The sequence below is a fragment of the Lissotriton vulgaris genome, chromosome 12 (assembly GCF_964263255.1).
Source record: "Lissotriton vulgaris chromosome 12, aLisVul1.2, whole genome shotgun sequence".
NCBI lineage: Eukaryota > Metazoa > Chordata > Amphibia > Caudata > Salamandridae > Lissotriton > Lissotriton vulgaris.
Genome location: NC_141700.1, coordinates 765295539 through 765320468, shown reverse-complemented (window position 1 = coordinate 765320468; position 24930 = coordinate 765295539). Strand labels below are relative to the sequence as shown.

General features: G+C 48.9%; 2 protein-coding genes across 3 annotated transcripts in view; one reads left to right on the top strand and one right to left on the bottom strand.

Annotated features, from left to right (window-relative positions):
- The window catches only part of LOC147678626 (uncharacterized), a 690344-nt gene that overhangs the window by 16051 nt on the left and 649363 nt on the right, over positions 1-24930 (bottom strand). The window lies entirely within an intron of this gene.
- The window catches only part of LOC147678629 (cellular tumor antigen p53-like), a 113271-nt gene that overhangs the window by 55728 nt on the left and 32613 nt on the right, over positions 1-24930 (top strand). Inside the window, exons 1-2 of one of the 2 annotated variants that reach the window (XM_086946077.1) lie at positions 9006-9247; positions 22137-22268. In XM_086946077.1, the coding sequence (XP_086802203.1) occupies positions 22198-22268 (71 nt within the window). In that variant the 5' untranslated portion in view covers positions 9006-9247; positions 22137-22197. Of the gene's footprint in view, positions 1-9005; positions 9248-22136; positions 22269-24930 lie in introns of those variants that run through there. The other variant, XM_086946078.1, reaches the window with a different exon arrangement.

The following is a 24930-nucleotide window of genomic DNA, read 5'->3' as shown; positions in this document are numbered from 1 at the left end:
AATAACCTGTTTTCATTTTTAATATGGCCTTTCTTTATTTACTTACTTCATCAGTCAGGGGTCACTAAGGCAGCTCTATAACACTTTTTTTAAAATGATTTCTTCTTATGATAACCATTTTAAGTACATATTGATAAGGGGAATACATAGGTGATTTCCTAGTTTTTGTACCGTCTGGGACATTAAAATAACTTGAAGACAAAAGAGGAGTGTATAAACAATAAAAAGAAGAGCAAGCATGTAAATGTAAATGTAAATGTAAGGTGTTTTATAGCGCGCTCAATTACTACCGGAGTATCCTGGCGCGAATGACCGCTGGGGAACCCGTCCGTATCCACATTCAAGGTAAAAGTTACCTGTGAGTGAAACCAATTTAGGTTATTCAGGAGGCCCTCACTCACCAACCTAGTTGGTGATATGCTTCATCATCGGGCCCCACCGGGAGTGGCCGCATGCCACCCTAGTGTGCTGCAACGCCAGTTTACTGTGGAGCTGGTTAAGTGATTCGTGAAGGGTGAGATAAGTGAATTCAAAAATGTCCAAATTGTGTCAAAAAAATTGTTTATTGGTTTTGCCAATTAGACATGAATAAAAACAAAAGTGTAGGATAAAGGACCAAACTAAAAGTCCAGTTTTTATCCCTGAGGTGAGGTCAACATGTTTCTGCCTATATATGAGCAATTTGTCAGGCTTTCGTCAGGACCAGTGTAGTGTAGTGATGAACCCCGGTGGTATGGGCGCGCTACGGCCCACTCTAACCAGGGGTTACTAGTGTTAAAACAGTATTAAAAACACTATGTGGATTCCTTCAAATTGGAGTGGAACCAAGTTTATTAATAGGTGCAAACAGTCAATGCACCATGGGTCTCGGGAGGGGGGGTGGTAGCAATTTGGCACACCGCCCTTTATGCTAGGCACCTGTTTGGAACCCGCAAGCTCCCTCACCTTACCAGACCCCGATGATAAATTCATTCTTTTGCTCGAGGGGAGTAGGAGTGTTTGTTCCGTTCCCTTCCTCTCAGCGACCCCTGACCCTCCTGGTAGGTCGCTCCTGCTGCCACTGCCGCTGGTAAGTGTCCTCCGTCCCTTTTGCTTCTGTGCCACTGTCTCCCACTCTTGTGCCTCGTTTTTTGCTCTGTGCCACTGTCTCCCCTATTGTGCCTCGTTTTCTGCCCCCTGTTCCATTCGTTTTCCTTCGTATTTTGTGCCTTTCTGCCCTCTGTTCCACCCGTTTTCCCTTGTTTTTTGTGCCTTTCTGCCCTCTCTTCCATCGTTTTTCCTTCATTTGTTGAGCCTTTCTGCCCACTGTTCCACATGTTTTTCCCTCGTTTTTTTTGCCTTTCTGCCCTCTGTTCCACTCATTTTTTGTGCCCTTCTGCCCTCTGTGCCACTCGTTTTTACATCGTTTTTTGTGCCCTTCTGCCCTCTGTTCCACTCGTTTTTTTGTGCCCCTCTTGTCTTTCAACAAGCGTTCCCATCCTAGTCCTTGTGTCCCAGTATTGGGCTCTCAGCTTCCCTCTAGCGCCAAGAAACCGCGTGGTAGACGTGCGCTTTATAAATTCTTTTAAATTCAAATTCTGTTGCACTCGTTTCCCCCAACGTGCCCCCTACAGCCCTGCCCCCCTGACTGCCCACTGCCCAATCGATGCTCCCGCCTCCCAGCTGCTCCTCCCTCCCACCACCCCATATGTGCCGGATGCTGCACGGTGAGGTAAGCGACCCCTGACCCTCCTGGTACGTTGCTCCCTTCCACGCAGCTCCGACTGTGTGCTCCTGCTGCTGCTGCCACTGCCGCTGGTAAGTGTCCTCGTCCCTTTTGCTTCTGTGCCTCTGTCTCCCACTCTTGTGCCTCGTTTTCTGCTCTGTGCCACTGTCTCCCCCAATTGTGCCTCGTTTTCTGCCCTCTGTTCCATCCATTTTTCCTTTGTTTTTTGTGCCTTTCTGCCCTCTGTTCCACCCGTTTTTCCCTTGTTTTTTGTGCCTTTCTGCCCTCTGTTCCATCCGTTTTTCCTTCGTTTTTTGTGCCTTTCTGCCCTCTGTTCCACTTGTTTTTCCCTCGTTTTTTGAGCCTTTCAGCCCTCTGTTCCACCCGTTTTTCCCTCGTTTTTTGTGCCTTTCTGCCCACTGTTCCACTCATTTATTGTGCCCTTCTGCCCTCTGTGCCACTCGTTTTTACCTCGTTTTTTGAGCCTTTCTGCCCTGTTCCACTCGTTTTTTTGTGCCCCTCTTCTGTTACACTCATTTACCCCTCCACTGTGTCCCCTACAGCCCCGCCCCCCTCACTACCCACTGCCCAATCGCTGCTCCCGCCTCCCAGCTGCTCCTCGCTCCCACCTCCCCATATTTGCCGGACGCTGCGCGGTGAGGTGAGCGACCCCTGACCCTCCTGGTAGGTCACTCCCCTCCACGCAGCTCCAACTGTGTGCTCCTGCTGCTGCTGCCACTGCCGCTGATAAGTGTCCTCCGTCCTTTGTGCTTCTGTGCCACTGTCTCCCCCTCTTGTGCCTCGTTTTCTGCTCTGTGCCACTCGCCCCCCACCCTGGTGCCCCATTTTGCCTTCTGTACCAGTTTTCCCCTCTTTGTGCCTTGTTTTCTGCTCTGTGCCACTCTTTCCTCTCCTTGTGCCTTATTTTGCCTTCCATACCACTGTTTCCCGCTCTCTTCGTGCCTCGTTTTCAGCTCTGTGCCACTTGTTTCCCCCCTTGTGCCCCATTTTGCTTTCTATACCACTGTTTTCCTGCCGATGTGCCCCCTGCGGCCCCGCCCCCTCGCTGCTTCCGCCTCCCAGCTGCTCCTCCCTCCCACCTCCCCATATATGCCGGACGCTGCACAGCCGCGCAGCGGACACACGCAGCAGGCGTGTCGCTGGCACGCCGAAGGCGCACCTATGGCTAGAGCGTCTGCGCCCGTCCGTGCCTGGACCGCGCCCAGTGCCAGAACCCCTGGACCCCGCAACACCAGACTCCACTATGACGCCAGCACCCTCCACGCACTCAACGCCGGCCGAAACCACACCTTCTTCCAGGCCGCCCCGACACGGACCCAAGGACCCTTCTCCTGCCGCACCTGCAGTTTCACCTGCGACAGAGCCGCCAAACCCCCAAGGACTGGACCCAACCACCACTGCTGCATACTCCTCAACACCCGCTCCGCACGCAAACACACCATTGAGCTCTGGGATCTGCTCAACACCTCCGCCCCAGACGTGGCATTCCTGACTGAGACCTGGTGGAACGACTCCTCGGCGCCCGACATCGCCATAGCCATCCCGGACGGCTACAAGATCACCCGCAGGGATCACACCAACGGAATCGGAGGAGGAACAGCCATCGCCCACAAGTCCACCCTCAAGGTCGCCACCCACGCAGACGACACCCTGAACACCGCCGAACACCTCCACTTCCGGATCCACACCGACCCAAACACCACCCTCAAAGGAACACTCATCTACAGACTCCCCGGACCCCAGGCTCAGTTCAGCGACTCCATCGCTGACCTTGACAGCACCCACGCACTCGCCTCCACGGACTACATCCTCCCCAGGGACCTGAACTTCCATCTCGAGAACAACAACGACGCCAACTCCGCCACCCTGATCGACAACCTCGCCAACCTTGGCCTCAGACAACTCGTCACCGCATCCACCCACGCCGCCGGCCACACGCTGGACCCGGTCTTCTCCTTAGGCACCCACGTCGCCTTCAACCACATCACCGAACTCCACTGGACCGACCACTGCTGCATCCATTTCACCTTCAAGAAACCAACCACGTACCACCGCACCCAACAGCTGCCTCGCCGCTGCTGGAGCAAAGTCACCGAAGAACAGCTGATCACCATCCTCGCCCAGAACCCACCGGCCGACCCCACCAACCCAGACGCCGCAGCCTGCAACCTCAGACAGTGGATCGACGACTGCGCCAACACCCTTGCCACGCTCAAGAAACCCTCCAACAGCCACGCCAGCAAGAGAGCCACCTGGTTCACCAACGAGCTCCAGACCTCCAAGCGCGAAGATATGGCTCCATTAATGCACACCGGACAACCACGCAGCCCACAAGGACGCCACCCGCAGACATCACCACCTCATCAGACTAGCCAAGTGATCCTCCTTCAAAGACCGCTTGGATAACAACGCACACGACAGCAAGGAGCTCTTCAGCATCGTAAAGGAACTCTCCAACCCCAGCGCCAACAACATCCCCCCTCATAAGAACTGTGCGACTCACTAGCCATCTTCTTCCACCGCAAGATCACTGACATCCACGACAGCTTCAACACCACGATCACCCCGACTGCGCCAGACTCCACCTCCCCTGTAAACACTACCAGCGCCAACCGCCTAATCTCTGGTCCAACATCAACGAGACACGCAAGGTCATGAACTCCATCCACTCGGGATCTCTGTCAGACCCGTGCTCACACCACTTATTTAACAAAGCAGACGCAGCCATCGCACTCCAACTACAAAAGGTCAACAACTCCTTTGAAACAGTGACATTCCCGGAAAGCTGGAAGCACGCCGAAATCAACGCCCTTCTCAAGAAGCCCAAGGCGGACCCCAAGGACCTCAAGAACTTCCGGCCCCATCTCCCTGCTCCAGTTCCCGGCAAAGGTCATCGAGAAAATCGTCAACATGCAATTGGCCCGCCACCTGGAAGACAACAACATCTTGGACCCGTCCCAGTCCGGATTCAGACGAAACCACAGCACCGAGACAGCCCTCATCGCCGCCACAGACGACATTAGGCGCCAACTAGACAATGGCGAAACATCAGCCCTCATCCCCCTGGAACTGTCAGCCGCCGTCGACGCGGTCTGCCATCGCACTCTAAAGACACGCCTCCTAGAAGCCGGAATCCAAGAGAAGGCCCTTGACTGGACCACGTCCTTTCTCTCCGGCAGAACCCAGAGCGTCCGCCTCCCACCCTTCTGACCGAAGCCACCGACATCATCTGCAGCGTCTCCCAGCCCGACGCTGTTCAACGTCTACATGGCCCCCCTCGCACAAGTGGCCCGCCATCACAACCTCAAAATCATCTCCAACGCCGACGACACCCAGCTCATCCTCTCTCTCACCAAGGACCCACACACCGCCAAAACCAACCTCCACGAGGGAATTAAGGCCGTCGCCGGAGCAGCCGCCTGAAGCTGAACTCGGACAAGACGGAGGTCCTCATCCTCGGACCCACCCCCTCAGCCTGGGATGACTCCTGGTGGCTGACCACACTGGGAACAGCACCAACACCCACTGACCATGCACGCAACCTAGGATTCATCCTCGACTCCTCCCTCTCCATGTCTAAGCAGGTCAACGCCATCTCCTCCTCCTGCTACAACACCCTCCGCATATGCTCCGCAGGATCTACAAGTGGATCCCGACCGAAACAAGAAGAACAGTGACACAGGCCCTCGTCAGCACAAGACTGGACTACGGCAATGCACTCTAAGCAGGGATCCCATCCAAACACCTACGACGACTACAACGCATCTAAAAAGCCTCCGCCCGACTGATCGTCAACGCCCCCCGCCGCAGCCACATCACCCCCCACTTGAGAGACCTACACTGGCTCCCCGTCGACAAGAGGATCACCTTCAAGCTCCTCACCCACCCACACAAAGCACTCCACAATGCCGGACCAGCCTACCTGAACAGCAGATTCAGCTTCTACACCCCCACCCGCCAGCTCCACTCCGCCAGCCTCGCCCTAGCCGCTGTCCCCCACATCCAACGAACAACCTCCGGCAGCAGATCCGTCTCCTACCTCGCCGCCAAGACCTGGAACACCCTCCCTACCCACATACGGCAGACCCAAGACCTACTTGCCTTCAGAAGACTCCTGAAGACCTGGCTCTTCGAGCAGTAGCAGCACCCCCCCCCCCTCCCCATAGCGCCTTGAGACCCTCACGGGTAAGTAGCGCGCTTGACAAGTACTCTGATTGATACAAATACATTAAAATAACGGTCATGCAAGTAAAAACTTGCTAGGTGTCAACCCTATGTACATGCCAACACTCTCCATTTAACGCAGCAGACTCAATTTTCAAGCTATAAATTATATGCAAAAAAAATGTAATTGGAAATTCATGCAAAGCAAGTAAATATAGAAATAAAATGTCCCAGATTTATTTTTCTCTTCGGCTCTCTCGTAGGCATTTCCAAATGTTGGCATGTATGTCCCATCAGCAAAAGCCAGCATGTTTTCTTTCGATATAATACCTACAAGAGAAGACCCATTATCACAACTTTTGATCTAAAGGCTTAGCTTTACTTTCAAAAAGCATTGTATTGTGGTACTTTAGATGTTTTGGCCTGACTCGTGAACTAATAACAACTGCAACAATACAATACATTTTTAAAACAAAACCCAGGGATGGATGTTCGGTTAACTTTTATAACCTACTTTAAAACTTATAAGCAGGTAATAAAATTAAAAGACAATCTACAAGGATACTTTAGTTGTCTAAAATACTTCGAAATCTACACCAAAACAATCCGGGCCAAAATATTTACTGTGAATACAAATTAAAGCAAAGAGAGACAACGTAGTCATTGTGAATATAATTTTTTTATGTGTGTTGAGTAAAGGGCTGGCTTTTGGCATGGACGAGCTGGACCCAGACCCGGGGCACTGATCTTCAGAGTGGCACACAGAGCTGTCTGCATTAGGGTCATCCAAACAGCAGGGCCTCAGTCACATGGCTCCCGTAATACAGTGTAAAGTACTTTTAAGCATTTTTAGGTTTTGCTTGTGCTGTGCTTTTGTGAATTGTTTGTATTAAGTATCTCTTAAAAGAGGCTTACTTAATGTAACTTGCTTTCATTGCTTTTTATTGGGGCCTGTGCTTGTCACTTTCTTTTCCTCAATTTCTATTGGCTGTAGCACACTGTTTCCTCGTATTGTTCCTCTCCTGTGCTTCTCTTATCTGTTTGCCACTGCCAAAGTACTGATTCAATCATCTTTTTGGGCTCTTTTTTTAGGTTTTCCATGCACATCACTTGTGCTGTGCTTGTTTAACTACCCTCCCCTGCACAGCGCATTAACATAATTATTCTCCCCTTGGCTGCACACATTTTAAGCGTGCACATAAGCTCAGTTTTTTTCCTTTCACTTATTATTACAGGAGGCTTGGAACGCATTGTGCTCCAAGCCTTGGTTTCAGCCCTGAGCAATGCCCTCCCCAAAGCCTCAAAGTTTTGTTTTCATTTTGCACATTCAGTGGCACAGACCATGGCTTTCACGTTTGCTACAGGTACGAAGGCACTCCAATCTCCACAAATATTCAAATTAAGCTCACTAATAAATTAACTTGGATGATGTTGAGAAAACAGTCCTCCGCACTCATCTGATACGCAGTTTTTGTGTTTTCTCTACAGCTCTGTTTCTATTATCAGCATTTATTATTACACGAGGCTTACAACTCATTGTGCTCCAAGCCTCGCTTTCAGCCCTGAGCCCCGCCATCTGCAAGGCCTCAAAGTTTATTTTTCATTTTGCACGTTCAGTGGCACAGACCATGGCTTTCATGTTCTCTACAGGCAGGATGCCCTTTGCAGTTTAGCACTACTTTTTCTGCTGCTTGCATTACAGTTGTGCTTAACGTCCGAACCAGCTATTCCTTTAAACATGTCGTTTATGTGAATGGATGAGGCATAGAGTAGAGCATGCGTCAGGAAACTCCGTACATTTACAGCCATTTCCCTGTGTGCTGTTAGGCATCATGAAAATATCAATTATTTAAATGGACTGCAGTGTTTCATCCTTCGTGTGGTGGGGCAGGTGTAAAATGAAGGCACAATAGCAAGTTTTGTTGCAGACCCTTCTCCATACCTGCCAACTCACACGGTGCCACTGTGACACACTATGTGGGCTCTCATCACATGGTCTCCGGATGAGGAGCCAATATCACATGGTAGCAGGGAAAACAAGCTGAAAACCATTGTAAATAGTGTTTTTGCAGCTCATTTTCCGAGGCTTTGAACTGCTGATGTCCATTAGGAGGTGCGAAAAAACACCCCAGGACATCAGCACCAGCAAGTTTTTTTTGGGGGGGAAGAGGGGGTTTGGAGGTGGGGTTCAAATGTTCCCCGTAGGTACTTCTGGCACGAGGCCTCATCCCCTTCAAGGCCCGCACCTCAATTTGGCAGGTATGCATCCCGATTACGCATTAGTCACGTAGGGTAATGAGTCTTGTTCCATCATTTTCCTCTGTTTGCCATTGTATGCAGCATATGCAAGTTGTGAACCCTGAGCTCCAGGCTTTTGTTAAGCAGACCACATGAATGTGTTTTATAAATGTTGTTCCCTGTTATTCAGATAAAACCTTTTTTTAGGTCTCACTACAGAGGGAGAGAGTTGGACCTCTGAGTCCTGTTATCTACAAGCAGGCCCCCACTGCTCATGAAAGCATATTAGGCTTTTCATTAGTTAATTGCATCATTGCCTTCTGAATGGATCGTCGCTTTGTTGTAGTTTAAGGCGATCACCGCCTGTATGTTCTTGCCGATTACCCATTATGTAGCCCCCCGCTTCCCTGAACAAACAGCATGAAGTGGGCATGATGGAACTGATCTGTGGGTGATTCGAGTGATTTAGGGCAGGAGTGAATGTGTTTGTGTTGAGGTCAGATAGTGCTGTATTTAGCATACAGAGGGGGCCCCCTCCTACCTTATTTTATTCAGCAGCGAGTGCACCACATATCTGTCCATCCATGCACAATCCGAGCAAGGGACCCCTCCGAGTGCACGGATTTAAACATTTTAAATGTGCCCCCGCCCCCCGCCGCGTTTGGTATACGTTTTGGACTCGTCTTTCTTCTCACCAAAGGTTGAAAGAAACTATAGTCTTTCTACAGCTTCTACCTTGTCTCTTTCACGCCTGAGTTTTTTGTCTCTCTTCTGTGTCTATGCTATGTTTCCTCTCCGCCATCGAGGTCATGGGCAAAACACACCCAATATTTTTTTAGGTTAATCTTTTAATGCGACCATTTGCACTGTGGCTCGCACGATCATTAGCGCGACAAGAACCTAATCCAGGAAAATGCGAAAAGTCGATGAGGCTCTCCGAGACAGATGATTACTGTCAGTGCCGAAACCTGCCCTCATTAAATATGGCGGCTGGATCACGTGACAGCAGGGCGGTACACTGAGCTGGGGATTCCCCGACGCATGGTTAACGCTGCAGCAGTGGTAGACCCGGTCTGGGTCCAGAAGAGCGGCGGCTGACGAGGAGCTGGGCAGTCAGAGGTATGGAGGGCTGAAGGGGGAAGAGGGATGTATGCAGTGACTCATCTTGCAGCCTCCGTTTGGAACAGGAGTGCATGCAAATGAATGACTCACTTCTCCCTCAGTTACTCATGCATTTATCAGGATTTGTGCCAAAACCCACCCTTTTAGCCAGGACCGTCTGTCTTCCAGCACATGACAGCCACTCGCTTTTTAAGCCCTTCCAGTGACCTTTAAAATGGTTTTCATTGCATGGTATCGGAGATCCCCCCTGAAAACCAACGACTATACTTCCACATGTAGACAAAACCTCTACTTTCTCCGCACTTGTTTCCATCCTGTGCCAGTCCTTTGCTACTCACCCCCCTCAGAACTTCGAGTCCATCACTCTTCTTTAACTCTCGTATCTCCTATTTTCCCGACTAGTCCCCGTCGCAAAATATACTCCTCGTGTCCTATCCGAAATCTTGGCTCTGCCTATAAATGTCCTCTTCCCAGGACATTTGGGTTCGCCCAGTCTCTAGCTATCCCTTTGTTGTTGTTCTTCACTTTGCCATTTTCGGCAGGCGTCCGCTTTCATTGCCACTTTAGGTACATGTTGCCTCCCACATCTCTAGACATTGCGTCGTGCTCCCCAAACCATCTCTTCCCGTCCCCTCGATTAACCATCCCTCCTGTCTTCCCCTTCCACCTCTGCCTGTATATCCCCCATCATCTCTTCCCCCATCTCCCCTGAAATATTCTCTCCTTGTCCCTCCCCCACCCAGTCAACTCCTCCTGGCCCGCACACAACCCCCAGTCAACCTACACCCCAGTTAGACCCCCGCCAGGTCTTCCTCTCCCTGCTCCCGGCTGATCAAAGTCACTATTTCTGTTGTTCAGAGCCCCATCGTTTCATTATTAGTTGGTCCTGGAGGGGGCGGTGCCCGCTGACAGGCCATTGTTGTTGTTTTGGTCCTTGCTCTGGGCTCAGACCCATGCTTCCGTTTCTAAAAATGCTTTGTTTTTGGTTGGTAGAGGGGTGCGCATGCGCAGAGCAAGTAGGAGCTGTTGCGGCTTCCGTGTTGCTGGAAGAAACTCGGTGTCCTGGGAAACCCCACCCCTCCATTCGTCACGTGACCCTTTCGCGCTCTTTTGGCGGCCATGGCAACGCACAGCCCTCTAGTCTTGCACCCTTCACCGTTTTATATTGAACATGGCGTCGGTATTTTGCCTTTCCCGCAATGAAGGCCGGTGCCGTTCTTCAAACTATATCACCCATTGACGTTTAACTTAATATTTACTGACATCTTGACACGGGTTCAGTAACTTAGATGTTGTAGGAAATGCCTTATTGTGAATTATGGTATTATTGTGAATTTGTAATATTTTCATGTTCATTCCCCACCCTTGATTGCTGTGTTTTAATATTGTGTTATTGGCTATATGGTTTTACCCTACCTCTCCTGTTTCTTTTTGTAACATTATATTTTGTACCTTTTCTCGCATGTAACATAACTGGTTCTATTGTACAGCGCTCTGACACCTTCGGTTAAAGTCAGCGCTATATAAAAATGCATTAAATAAATGCCGTAGCAACGGACTGAGCCACTGACACCGTGCCAGCCCAAATAAGCGGGATGCTACTGCGTGTTAACTCTTCTTGTTAATCTATACTACTAAAGAGAGAACAGAAACCTTTTGGCAAGGTAAACTCGGGAACCACAGCGACAATCCACACACCCAATACATTGTTGTAATCCTCAGGGTGTGTAGATGGACATATGCTGCATAAAATAGAAAAAAACGTAAATGAAACTTTAAAAACAAAGTAGTCCCCTAAAAGTAGCGCCGGCCGCGACGTAGCGCTGGCTGTGACCTAGCGATGTCCGCAACCTGCGTGATGACGACAGGCGGTGACGAGCAGCGAGGAGTGGCGGTGAAGTCCAGAGCACGGGGAAGAGCGGCAGCTCGGGTAAGGCAAAGGGGAGGCGGTCTGGGCAATGTCGGGCCGGCGGGGTAAAGTAAAGGTGAGGCAGGAGGCGGTCTGGGCAATGTCGAGGTGCGAGTGCACCCAAGCCTGAAATGTTGCCCCCAGCCCTCTTCTGCCCCGGGCAATGCTGCCACAATCCAGAAATGCTGCCTCAGGCAACGCTGGGGCGGGCTGCTAGATATATATGTATTTTTTGGGCAGCATGTGTATCTTGTTTGGTTGAATGGTTCTTCCACTCACCATCTCACCTGTATTGGGCTGTTCTTACTCTTTCGGAAATCGTCAAATGGCAGGACTGCTATTTGCATAGCAAGTGTTGCAAAGCCAGTAGGGCTGATGGTTTAAGTTAACATATAAATAGTTAACAGTTATAATAATTTTTAGGTCTTGCATGCGAATGCAGAGCTTGCTCTGCTTCGCTGGAGCGACTCCATTGTCATTGCTTTCTTTCCCGAAGGGAGACAAACCATGTGCGTGCCCGCCGCCGGACTTTCGATGTGCATGCGCATGGCGTCTCTCACCGGGCGCTTGATTTATTATGTCTCGCCCGCTCGCTCCCTCTCTGCTCGCCGTTAACTTGTTTTTAACCCTGCTGCAGAAACGTATTTTGGGTTTGGTCTATATGTTGAAAGGGAAAACAAGCAGCTTGACATAACTCATGCAGCATTGCTTGTTGAAGGGAGCGTTCGTTCGCCCCCTTGCTCTGGGGCCACCACTCTTTCTCTGCCTCAACTTATATATTTTTTGCACGTGAACTGTGCTTTCTGTCATAATTAGTATGTGAACCCGCTTGTTTCGGCTGGCACTTCTCGAGAACACAATCATGCACTCTGCCCGCTTTCCATAGCCCTAAATCCGATGTTAAAAAGTGTGGATTGCATTTGAAGTTTGGGAACACCCCCAGGTGAGCGTTTGTTAGTGTCCTGTAATCTTCACGCCCTCCTTTCCACTCTGGAAAGCATGGTCAATTTACTCCAGCACAAAACTGATCAAAATCCTCTCCCTCCACCCCCAATGTTAGCCAGAGCAGTGGTCGGGTGTGGGGGGAGGGCTTTCTTCACGGTAAATTGTTTTTGACCCTATATATGGAAAAATGCACTTGCACACAGGGCCCTATTCCCATTGTGCTACGTGGTGCCTGTTTGCACATCAGTGTTGCATGTGTGTGTGGCCGCCCATGTGTCTGCATGTGTGTTGCTGCACGTGTATGCGTCCCTTGCAGTTTTTCAACAGGGGGTAAATCATTGTTGCTTTGTTTATTCCACTGCTGTCATTCGCAGCATCCACAAGTACCCCAGTCATATCTAGATCGCTTTCTACTGCTCTTTCAGCAGCTGCAAAATTCCACTCTCCCAGCACTTTCAGTTCCAAAAAAACGACAATTATTATCTGGTTAATCACGGACATCTTTCATGTTCCCGGCATGCTGTGCACCACACATTTGGATGGTAAGGCTCTTGGCAGGCCCTTGGAGGAGACACTATTTTTAAAGGCAAATTCGTCTAACAGCGAGAAGGACGGTACGGATCGATGGTAAAAGGTGGAGCCTAAATAGGGATTCTCTGCAGCAGGGCAAAATGCTGAGAGGAGCAATGACGGAGACATTTAAATACTTGCAGTATGAATGAAGTGGATTCAGGCTTTAGGAGAGAGCACACTACTTTGTTTTTATACATGGCTATGCACCAAATATCTGTGGCTTCTAAGCGCTCTGACAGAGAAAGAGGCAAGCATGTTCAAGTGAAGGAGCACAAGAGACAACACATGTGTGACTCACACATCCCACGACCAACCTAGGAAAGATGGTTTTCACAGAAATGATTCTAAGTGAATCAAACACTGAATACTTGTTTTTAATGAACTCACGTTGTTGTGACGACTCTCCCAGATTTCACAGGCGATGGGGCAGGAAACAATGACGGGAACTGCAGCTCTTATAGGGGAAAAGCGGGATTGCTGCATCCAAGACTGTTTTAGTGTTACAATTTGTGAGGGAAACAGGAGTACGGATGGATCACTATCCTCATGTTTATTTTCTCCCTTCTTCACTGGACCCTTCTTGCTGTGCACAGTGCAAGTTAAAACAAGCATTTTTTGAGTAGGGAGTTGAACCCGGCGTGTTTCCAGCTCTCTGGGAAGGTCGCGGTCTCAAGGGAGAGATTGATGATGTTGCGTAGGTGGGGTGCGATGGAGCTGCTTGCTTTGTTCAAGATGTGGTGCGAGAATGGGTCTGACAGAGAGCTGGAGTGGATTGTGCACATGGTCTTGATGGTGTCATTGACGCTCACGCTGGTCCAAGCTGGCAAGGGGATGTTGTCGATGGTGTGCGGAGGGTCTGTTGGGGCTGTCTGGGTGTTGAAGCTGTTGTGGATGTGTGCTATCTTGCAGTGGAAGAAAGTGGCAAGGGAGTCGCACAGGGCTTGCGACGGCGAGATGTCGTTGGTGTTGGAGCTGGGGTTGGACAGTTCCTTCACGATGTTGAAGAGCTCCTTGTTGTTGTTGAGGCGGTCTTTGAAGGAGGTCTTCTTGGCAGCCCTTATGAGGTGATGGTGGTGGTTGCGGACGGCTTCCTTTTGTGCTGCGTGGCTGTCCGGAGTTTGTTCACTGTGCCATTTTCTTCTCAATTTTCCGGCAGGCTTGCTTGGAATCTAGGAGTTCTGGGGTGAACCAGCTGGCCCTCTTGCTGGTGTCTCTGTGGGGGGGGATTCTTCAGCGGGCGAGGGTGTTGGCGCAGTCCTCGATCCAGCCTCTGAGGTTGTGGGCAGCAATGCCGGTGTTGGAGGGTTTGGTGGGTGGGCTGAGAGCGAGGTTTGCATGTAGTTGGGTCTTCAGTGATTTTGCTCCAGTGCGGCGGGGGATCTGTTGGGTGCGGTGGTATGTGGTGGGTTTCTGGAAGGTGAAGTGGATGCAGAGGTGGCCGGTCCAGAGGAGTTCGGTGGTGTGGCTGACGGAGATTTGCAGGCTTGAGGAGAGCGTGTGGCCGTGGGTGGGCGTTGTGACGAGTTGCCTCAGTCCGAGGTTGACAAGGTTGTCTATCAGGGTGGTGGAGTTGCTGTTGTTGATGTTCTCAAGGTGAAAGTTCAGGTCTCCGAGGAGGATGTAGTTGGTGGAGGTCAGGGCGCGCGTGCTGATGAAGTCTGCGATGGAGTCGCTGAACTGGGGGCGGGGTCCGGGGGGGTCGGTAGACTAGGGTGCTTCTGAGGGTGGAGTTGGGGGTCAGTGTTGATCTGCAAATGCATGTGTTCAGCGGTGCTTTGCGCGTTGTCAGTGCTAGTCGACACCCTGATTCTGTTCTTGTGGACGATGACGATTCCTCCTCCGACTCCATTGTTGCAGTCTCTGCGAGTGATTTTGTAGCCGTCCGGGATGGTTATGGCGATGTCTGGTGCGGAGGAGTGGTTCAACCGGGTCTCTGTCAGGAAGCGACGTCCGGGGAGGTTGTGTTGAGCAGGTCTCAGAGCACGACGTCGTGTTTGCGTGCGGAGCGGGTGTACAGTAGTATGCATCGGAGGTGGTTGAGGTCTTTCTTGGCGGGTGGTTCGTCAGCTCTGTGGCTGATGTAGCTGCAGTTCTGTCAGGTGAAAGGACTGTGTGTGCGTTTCGGGCATCCTCGAAGCAGCTGTGGGTCCGTCCTGGGTTGAGAGCGTGCAGAGTGCGGTCGGCGGGTGCGGGGGCCAGGGCCAGGGATTCTGGTGCTGGGCATGGACAGGCGCAGACTGGATTGCCGTGCGCCAGCGACACGACCCCGCAGTGGCTGGCATGTATGGGGATGTGGGAGTGAGGAGCAGGCAGGAGGTGGGGGCAGCGAATGGGCAGTCAGGGGGGCAGAGCCGCAAGGGACGTAGTGGCGTGGGGGTTGAGGGGCAATGAAGTAAACTGAAGGTAAAAGGGCACAAGAATTGAGGGGGAAACGAGTGGCACAGCGGGCAGAGAGGTCACAAAAGGGCAAAAAGGTCACAAGAATACAGGGGGAAACGAGTGGCACAGAAGGCAGAAAGGTCCCAGGAAAGAGTAGAAAGGTCACAAAAAAACAGGGGAAAATGAGTGGCACAAAGGTCACAAGAAAGGGCAGAAATGTCACAGAAATGCAGTTAAGCAACAGAAGGCAAAAGCGGGCAGAGAGACACGGGGGCCCCCAGGGCAGCAGAAGGAAAAACTGGGCAGAGAGACACTGGTGCAGCGAGGGGCGCAGAAGGGAAACCGGGCAGAGACACGGGGGCAGCGAGGAGAACCGAGGGGGAGAACGGCCATAGACCACGTACAGGCAGCGGGGAGACAGACAACAGCAGTTACAGACACAACAATGAAAATGCGATCACTACAGCGGGAGCAATGAAAGAAAATACAGGCAATACAATGGAGGATGAGCAAACCTACGGCCTACCACTGGCCACCAGGGATGAGGTGCAGGTGGTAGCCTGTGGGTGGAGAAGGGCCTCGAACTTCTGCAGCAGCTGGGGCAGGTACACACAGGCGGTGGGTGCTGTGTGGAGGGGGAGCAACCTACCTGGAAGGGTCAAGGGTCGCTCTCCTCACCGCTCAGCGGCTGACCTATATGGGAAGGTGGGAGGGAGGAGCAGCTGGGAGGTGGGAGCAGCGAATGGGCAGTCAGGGGGGCGAGGCCGCAGGGGACGGAGCGGCAAGGGGCGACGAAGGAAACAGAAGGCCAAAGAGAACAACACTTGAAGGGGAAACGAGTGGCACAGATGGCAAAAAGTTCACAAATATACAGGGGGAAACGAGTGGCACAAAGGTCACAAGAAAGGGCAGAAAGGTCACAAAAAAACGGGGGAAACAAGTTCCCTTCTGCAGGGCAGAGATGAGCTAGTACCAGAGAAACACATGTCATTCTGCTTACTGGCGTGTCTCTGTTTTGGTCTCCTTCTGACCGCTAAAGCCTTTTGTGCCCCATTGTCTAACCCATAGCTGCCAAGGTTTCAGATTACTATGTGTGACACTTTCATAATTTCAGCTTAATTATGAGTGACATTTCCACGACTATGAATGACCCTTTCTCGTGAGCAAAATCAAGCAATGACGACTGGGTAAAATAAATATCAGAAATGACACCCATTTGAGCAAGAACAGCTGCTGTAGTAGCAATTTCATGAAGTCCGAATCAGTCTTGAGTCTCAGTGCGGAAAAGAGGAGGGCTCTGTTGCAGAACTTGTGGCGCTGTAATGCAAATATGGCTTGAGCACCACCTGCTAAGCTTTCTCCCGGGCCCAGAGCAGTGCTCTTAGACACATGTTGAGGAAGTGACCCAGGCTGGGGCAGACTGGTTGAGACAGGAAAACATTGAACTTGGGCTGCACAGCCTAGTGGGACATCTGTGTTGCTGTACGGGCCAGCAGAAATAGATGCTGCCTTAGCCATCCTTTTGTCGACTTGCCCCCTGGCTCCTCCCTCGTAATTAATGGATGCTACTTAGAGCATCACACCAGGGCCTCTGTGACTCACATGGGACCTGAGCCAATTCCAAGCAGGTTGTGAGGCCCTAAAACAAGTAACTCTTCTCACCGGTGCCTGCCTAGTGTTGCCAGGTGGGCCAGCAGATAAACAAATTAAAACAGATTGCCAGCCTTTGGCACCCTGTCTGCAATCAATCGGGAGAGCACCAGGACTCCACATCGGATGGCACATGTTTTTTTCCAACAGGCACATTAACCCTTCGAGCTACTTTTATGATGAGTAAAAACAGTCACCAGACAATACTCTGCTCTCTTCAGTAGGAGCATTAATCACCAAGTTATCTCGTGACTTATTGCCAGAATACTTATGCACAAACAAAAAACTGCAGCATGTGCTTTTAACCGATAAGGGATTTTTGAAAACTGTGACTCTGAGGTGAGCGCCAGGTGCACCTCCTTAAGGGTGGCCCTACATGTTTGAATTCTTTTTTTCCTTGTTAATCAAGGTCATTTTAGCTTTGCCAGGCCCATAAGGGCGCACACATTTACTGCAATGCACAAAATAACTGCTTGTGACACTCCATGTCGCCCAGTAAATTTCATGCTTCGGCACTCAACGAACACAAATGTAACCCATATTATGCTCATTGGGAACACAGTAGCTGTGCTGTGACAGTGTACCTTTTTCTGCAAATTGAGCCTGTTGCATAACAATGTGAGTAATTCTAATGTTGTATTGATCATCCAGAAAACTATGTTGGCACAATATGTGAGACTAGGATAACTGTTAAGGCTTTGATTAGAGAGCTGTAGTAATTTCCAATCTTAAACCTGAACCAATATGACCACTTTATGTTCCAGTGGAATATATCACTCCAGACATGTTCCATATGGGGACCATAATATAGGCCCCGGAAATATAATACACCTTCACCTACATTACCGCCCCTACACTACACAGTAACGAGCCTTTTAGGATTGAACCCTTACCTAGTTCTAGTCCTGGGCACAGGAGGAGGGTTTTCCTTGAACAATATCGTTCTACAGAACTCCATCAATAGACTCTCACTGTATGAAGGAATATTCATAAGTGTTCTTGGAAGCTAGGCAGAGGCAACACCATCTGCATAATATCTACTTACAAGGTTCATCCCATACGTCGTCCTCAAATCAAACAATGGCTAATACAAGAAACAAGGCACAAAGGAACCCTAGATACTTTCTGTATAAATACAGCACAACATACTAGTGTTACTTAAAGGGAACCAAGACTTCCAGGCGACACACCGACCAGAGACGCTGAGGCTCCTGCATGCAGACGCTCCAGCTGACAGTGGTCTGACACATCCCTCGCGGGGTGTACACCTCGAGAGCAGGACGGGGTCCCACACTCTCTCACTTCAGGTGATGGGGTTAGTCTAAATCCTAGAGGGATTCTTGGCTTCACACCTACTCACATGCTAGGTACACTTTGGTACATCTAGATAGGCATCGTAGGAGTACGCGCTTTCTTTTATCATGCACTTTATATTCATGTTTGTATTCGTGATCATTGCAAGATGGTTGGATTGTACTATCCTTTTATATTCACTGTACTGCTAATCGTATGTATCTGCTACTGTCTAACGGTTGTTGCAGCACATATATTTTACACTAGAAGAACTGTGCAATAAATTCTTATTGTAACACACCCAGCTGTTTCTTCTGTGTAACTCTCTGAGACCAAATAAGTGAGCCCGAGTGACTGAGCGAAAAGTAGTGCATTGTTTCCATGATTCTGAGGGATCAGGGTTGTCCTGTTCTAAGGTTGCCAGAAGCTATTCTCTCCCAGATAAGAGGTGATTTTAGTGGCACTGTGATCTAGCTAATGCCAACAGGTTAACATTCTCAGTGGGGGTGCTCAAAACCAGTCTGCCACCAAACCCACAGTTTATTATCCCGAACACGCAGATTCTGTATAGGAATATATAGGAACTACCAGACAAGTTTTCGTTTACTTTCTGCAGCAGATCACAGGTCTTAAGGAGGCTAGGGGCACTGATTGGTCTTTGCTGTCTGCGTTGGCCTTGCAACTGTGATGTGTACGACCAAGAGACCCTGTCAGGAACACCCGTACTAAGCTCTGCCTTCTGCAAGAACCCCCATCTCTTAGTCAATGCGGTGTGTTTGTCTACGTGATAGCCACCAAAACCACCATGTCCTCGCTGCCACTTCTCTTCATTGACCTGGGCAGGGCAAAGCTGTACATGCTGGACCAGTGGCTGCGGGCGCAGAGCATCCAGAGGGACACAGCTCTGAAAGGGAGAACCTTGTCTACAGTACACCCCACACCTCTACACTACCGAAGGCAAACTTGCCATTTCCCCCTAAACCACAGGGCACAGATAATTTTGTGGGATAATAGAAACATGGCATAGCCATCTTTTCTTCGCACTCAAGTGGCAAAAACCCTATAAAGGTGTGCTCCTTGCAAATCAAATTGATATTGAAACCTCATTGGTCCGGCTGTCAGGAGGATCAGTCCAATAAAGATGACTGACCCTCCACTGCACCTATTGCAGTTTATCTCGCCCCGCCCTCATCCCCGTACACCAGTGTTCTTCAATCTGTGGGGCGCGCCCCACTGGGGGGGCGCGACACCTTCCCAGGGGGGGCGCGTACTCCACTTCAATTTGACCTTTGTGCCCTGCAGTCGTCTGTCTGTCCGTGCAAGTCTTCTTGAAGCACTCCGGACTCGGTATGTGGAAGGGGGAGGGAGGGGAGATCGATAGCGCAGGAGGTGCCCGTTCTTTTATTATGTTAACTCTCCCAGGAGGGGGTTAATCACAGAGCTGACAGTTTCAGCTGCAGTGGGACACGCTTTTGGTTTTTAGCAGAGGAGACCCCTCGCCTCCCACTGCACCTGAAGCATCTCAGCTCTGTTAATTAACCCCCTCCTGGGAGAGTTAGCTCTTCCCAGAACGGAGACAAAGTTTCCAGGGACTTAATGCTCCGTTTACTTTCTCTTGTATTTGTTTGCTCATGATTGTCACTTTTGCCTCATGTAATTTAGCGTTTGCTTTTGTAATTTGTTCACTTGTAATGTTCTCTCATGTATCAGTTCTGTTCCTAATGTGAAGCGCTCTGACCCCTTCGGGTAAAGTCTGCGCTATATAAAAACGCATAAATAAATAAAGGGGTTGGGTGGGGGGGACTGAAAGTGCCAGCTCTATTCTACAGTCTTGCCTCATGACCTTGAATCATTTTAAAACACAATGTTGTAAATATAGTTTTTCAACCATTCATTTTTAATGTGTAAAAGTCTATTACATACATTTTACAGACAAAATATGTTTATGCGTCATGCGACTTCCATATAAAAAGTTTGTTTTAGATCAATACATGACCTCACATATGAGAAATAGAAGGTGGTGACAGATTATTTGCAGTAATATTAGTGAACTGCTGTTGTGTCATATACTGAAAACACACATCACTATCCCTGAATATCCGATGTACACACATTTAGTATTTGACCAAAGAAGGCATGAAAGAGCAGAGACTTGATCATAAAATCAAAGCTGGTCCGAACAGGGGCCCCAAAAATACATTTGGCCCACAGGCCCCAAAATCCTTAAAATGTCCCTGAAAGTTTATTTTAAAATTACACAGGCAGGCTTATAAATAAGAATTATGTATTCATTTGAGCTGTGTAATACGCCTCTGTCATTTCACAACACCCACCTACTCACAAATCTGCAGTTTACTAAGCACTCTTATTGTATTGAATGTTATTCGCTGAATATGCCCGGAATGTGCGCGTGGCGGTCGAGTCCAGACATTTCTGTTAGGTTGTGGGGGGGCCCAACATCTAAAAAAAATCAGCTGGGGGGGCTCAACCTACAAAAGTTTGAAGACCTCTGCCGTACACTGTGACCTCTTTACCAGAGTAAGGTACCATAATACCTTCCTCCCAAACACCACGTCACTTAAGAGCTGCGAGTATATAAAGAACACAACACGTGAATGTGAACATTTTGACATGCCGCAATCACTCCCCTCCACAAACACATGACTCGAATCAGTCAGAAAAGCATTCAAGTGTGAACCTACCCTATTTCTCCTTTTCCAAGATACAGGGCTTAACAAGCAGATATTTGTTGCATCCCATCACCGCACCACCCCGTTCAACTCTGCATTCAGTCGTCACTCTTCCTGACCATAACTGCTAGACTCTAAATTAGTGCTCCTGCCTCCCACATGTTAATTGAACTGTCAGCAGCAGCAGGACATGACTCCTGGGCTGCAGCACCTAAATCAGGGTTGTATCACACAACCTGACAGGACTGAAATCATGTCTCGTTTGTAGCCATTGGGCACTACCGACGTGACGTCCTCTGCGAGCTGTGACAGGAATGCAATCTCCGAATTTAACTTCATGATGATACACTGTAACAGCATTAAGCAGCAGAGCGTGAGACCCAAGCCTGCGGGAGCTGCAGCGCACGCCACGCTGCTACTGACTCCTAAATTTTGTTTTGGCAGCTGAGCTGAATGCTAATAAAACGGCTTGTCTTGTAGAGCTGAGGCACTTAGCATTATGCATGACCACGCATTTCAGTGCAGTAATGTAGAGCACCACACTGAAATGCGTTACTCAAACGCCAGATGCGTGGTACCTGGCTGGACAGCCAACCCATGTCTGTTTAGTCCGCCCATTTTCGGCTATGCAGGACTTCCTGAAAAATCACTTCACATATCACAGCAGAATCTTAACATGCGCACTACTTGCAGTAACTCATGACTCCCTCTTGAGGAACAGTTCAGTGAAAAATTTGAATCCCTGGCCTCCAGTCATTTCTTGCGGACAAATGTGGAATAGGACACTAAACTAAACTAACTTTTAATTTTCATGTGATTTCAGCGTCTTTTCTGTTTTTGAGTATGGGCAAGTATAGTGTTCCCGAAACAACTTTACAGTTCGTTATTACAAGTGAATTTTTTATTTTTGGGGGGAGGTGTAAGCACTCTATATCTTTGAGCATATTAATTTTTTTTTTTTTTTTTTTTTTGGTGGGGGGTGTATATTTTCCCAGAAGTATTCCAAAGTTCTGTGCAAAGGTGTCCCACAGGCGCTGGGGTTGAGGCAGCTTTTGGCTCCGTTGGCGGGGGGGCGTGGCCAGCGGGGAGAGCAGCCCAGGTGTTGCTGGTTGGGCGCGCAGGGGCTCCTGGTCACTGGAGTCCCCTGCCTTGCTCGCAGCCCCGCTGGATCACTTGCCTGACCCCGCGCTCCTCCTCAGCTCCTCAGTGCAGCCCCCAGGCGGACGACGCGCTGCGGGACCCGCGAAGCGGGTCCGGCGAGTCGTGGCGTTGATAACAGGAAGGTAAGGTCCGCTGGGCAGCAGGTCCGCCGTGCTCCACAAACAGGTTCCAAAGTTCTGTGCAAAGGTGTCCCAGAAGTATTATCTTCTACCATGTTGTGCTGCATGCTCCTTTCTGATTTCCATTGCACTCTTTTGCTCTAACCCCTCTCCCCCTTTTCTTCCAGCACTGCTGATACTACTTCTAGTTGCTTCTGTGGCTCCGCTGGACCCCCACCTGAATCTGGCATGGTCGAATCTGAAGCCGCCATGGATTCGCTACCTATGAGTCAAGAGACTTTCTCGGAGCTTTGGGGCTCGTGAGTATTGAAGAATATATTAATCTGATTTTCCCTTTACTCTGTTTTGGGAGTGCATTTCTAGTCGGTAGGAGTCTCAGAATGTACAGTCAGTTTTGTATTTGATGCAGCTGCCTTTTCTTCTATCTGATTTTTACAACCCTGTACCGTAATTTCCCTTTTTTTTTTTTAACCTGATCACCCGAAGCTTCTTTATCGTCCACATATTAACATCTGACAACTTGGGTGATAGGCTATGTGCTTTAAATGTTTCCTTGGCTTGCGAGCAGAAGGCTTGCATGTGCTGTTTAGGCATTTTTTTTGCATCTGCCAAAGGCCTCCTCTGCCACACAACTGATGCTATTTTGAAGACCTCCCACCGCACCAATATGTCACTGACGACTCTGGCAAATACAGCAGACATGGGCTCAGGCCCTCAAAGAAGACCCTCCCAAAAATTGATAAAATAAAGCTATTTGGTAGGGAACGGACTGCGGCCCTAGGCAACTAGTAGGCTTTTTGACTTATCACTTGCCTACAACGTCTGCTCTAACCTGCAGGTTATGAGGTTGATTTCTGGTCTCAATGACATTAAATTAGCTAACAATAATATTAGGGGTTTTACAGCAAGCAAAAAAATACTAAATATATATACATAGGTGTGCGTGTGTGTGTGCATGTGTGTGTGTATGTATATGTGTATATATATATATATATATATATATATATATATATGTATGTATATGTGTGTGTGTGTATGTACGTGTATATATATTTTTTGTATTGTCCATTATAAGAAACTAAACCCGTGCGTTATTGGTAGATGCATGTAAAACAAAACGTCAATGGACTCTTGGCACAGAGGCCTACTCGACGTATTGAATTGCAGAGAGGGTATGTTCTAGTCTTTTTCAACATGATAGGTGGCATATGTTACTTGAGACGCAGATTCTGGTGTTGAAAACGACCTCTTGTGCCCTTATTTTTTGATGGTTGTGAGAAATGTTATAGGTAATCACTGCCCATCACAACACGATTTAAGGATTGGGAATTGTAAAAAAACATCCACCTCATGAGTACAGGTCAAATGGATCAGTTTTGAATGTCATGCACCATGTTGGATCATAAGTGAACATTGGGATATATTTGCAGGGAAATTTAGTTATGTCCTGAAGAAGTTTAATTGAACGAAACGTCTTGGCAGTGCTGTATTCGTTTGTATGTGGAAATATGTAATAAAGAAGAAATGAATATACTTAAGACATCTGATTGTTTTAAACACCTTCTTTAACCGCATCGCTGCGGTGGTTATTTTTCCGCTGTGCTGCAAAATTTAAACACCAATGTTACATGACGAGCTGAGCTTGTCATCAGCAACGAAGGGGTTAATCTATTTCGGTTGTGCTCTGGAGTAACACGTTCCAGTCCTGCCTGCGTGAGGGCCGAGGTCTGTGTCCCAGTGTCTGCTTCCCAGTTTCGATGCCCATGTATGCACCATATTAACCGGGCGAGGCGAAGCCCGCGGGGTTGAAACATTGTACATATGTGAATTGCATCTTTTCCTGCAATAAAAACGGTTAAAATATAAAAAATGTATGCACCATATTAACGTGCCTTTAGTATGATATACCAAAGGGATGGGGCAGCTTTGTATGCTTTCCTTATCGTACTCCTCAGATGTTTTTGAATTACTTCCTAGACAGTGGAAACGTAGCTTTTAAACTTAAAAAATAATTAACTCCACAGAACATGCACATTTAATAACTATTGGTTCTTGCCTCCGTATTCGAGGAATAGCCGTCTGATGAAATAGTATACTGCTGTGGTTCTCGCCACTAGCCGGAGCAGTGGCATCCGTATTCAGAAATCAAGATGGTGGTTCTATTTACAGAGTGCTCTAATTTTCGTGGTCTCGCATTTTGGGAACAGGGTCGGTGAAGTTGGTTCGTTTGTCCCGCTGGGACACAGGACGTGGTTGATCTGGAAGGTAGCCAGTGATCGGCAGAGCTGTGACTGCCTGTTTGTGGGTATAAAGTTTACTCAAATGAACCTTTAGGTCAGGGGTCTCCAAACCTGTCCTGGAGGGCCGGATCCATGCCAGATTTTTTAAATTACTATATGTATCTCAATGGGGATATCCCAAAAATCTGGCATGGATCCGGCCCTCCAGGACCGGTTTGGAGACCCCTGCTTTAGGTGGTTTGGGTGTGGCAAAAGTTGAACTTGGAGTGGTAGTAACTTGCCTTGTGTGGTTTTTATTTTTTTTTATTTTTGATTATTACTAAATGGACCTGCCTGTCCTGAAAGATGCAGCTGCCACACGTTTGATGCAAGGTGCAGACTAAAGGCCTCATGAATTGCCTGTGATTCGCATCCCAATTTAAACACCTGCTTAATACGGAGACCACAGTGTGCAATTTAGCTAGTTACCCTGAAATGCAAGATAATATGGCACTAGAATAGAACATGGCCTCCTCCGTTCCAAGGCATATAAACCCAGAATCTTTGCAGTGTACCTGCTAAATGTGGCCACGTTTTTCATGATGATAATCATTACAGGAAGTTAATTTCTGGGAGTGCAGTTAGCATCAGTTATGGTGCAGAGAAGGGTTTGCGGCCCAATTGAGGTGCATGTTATTCCTGCAATTAAGGCCATAATGGGTTTGCTGCGAAAGTGGCAACA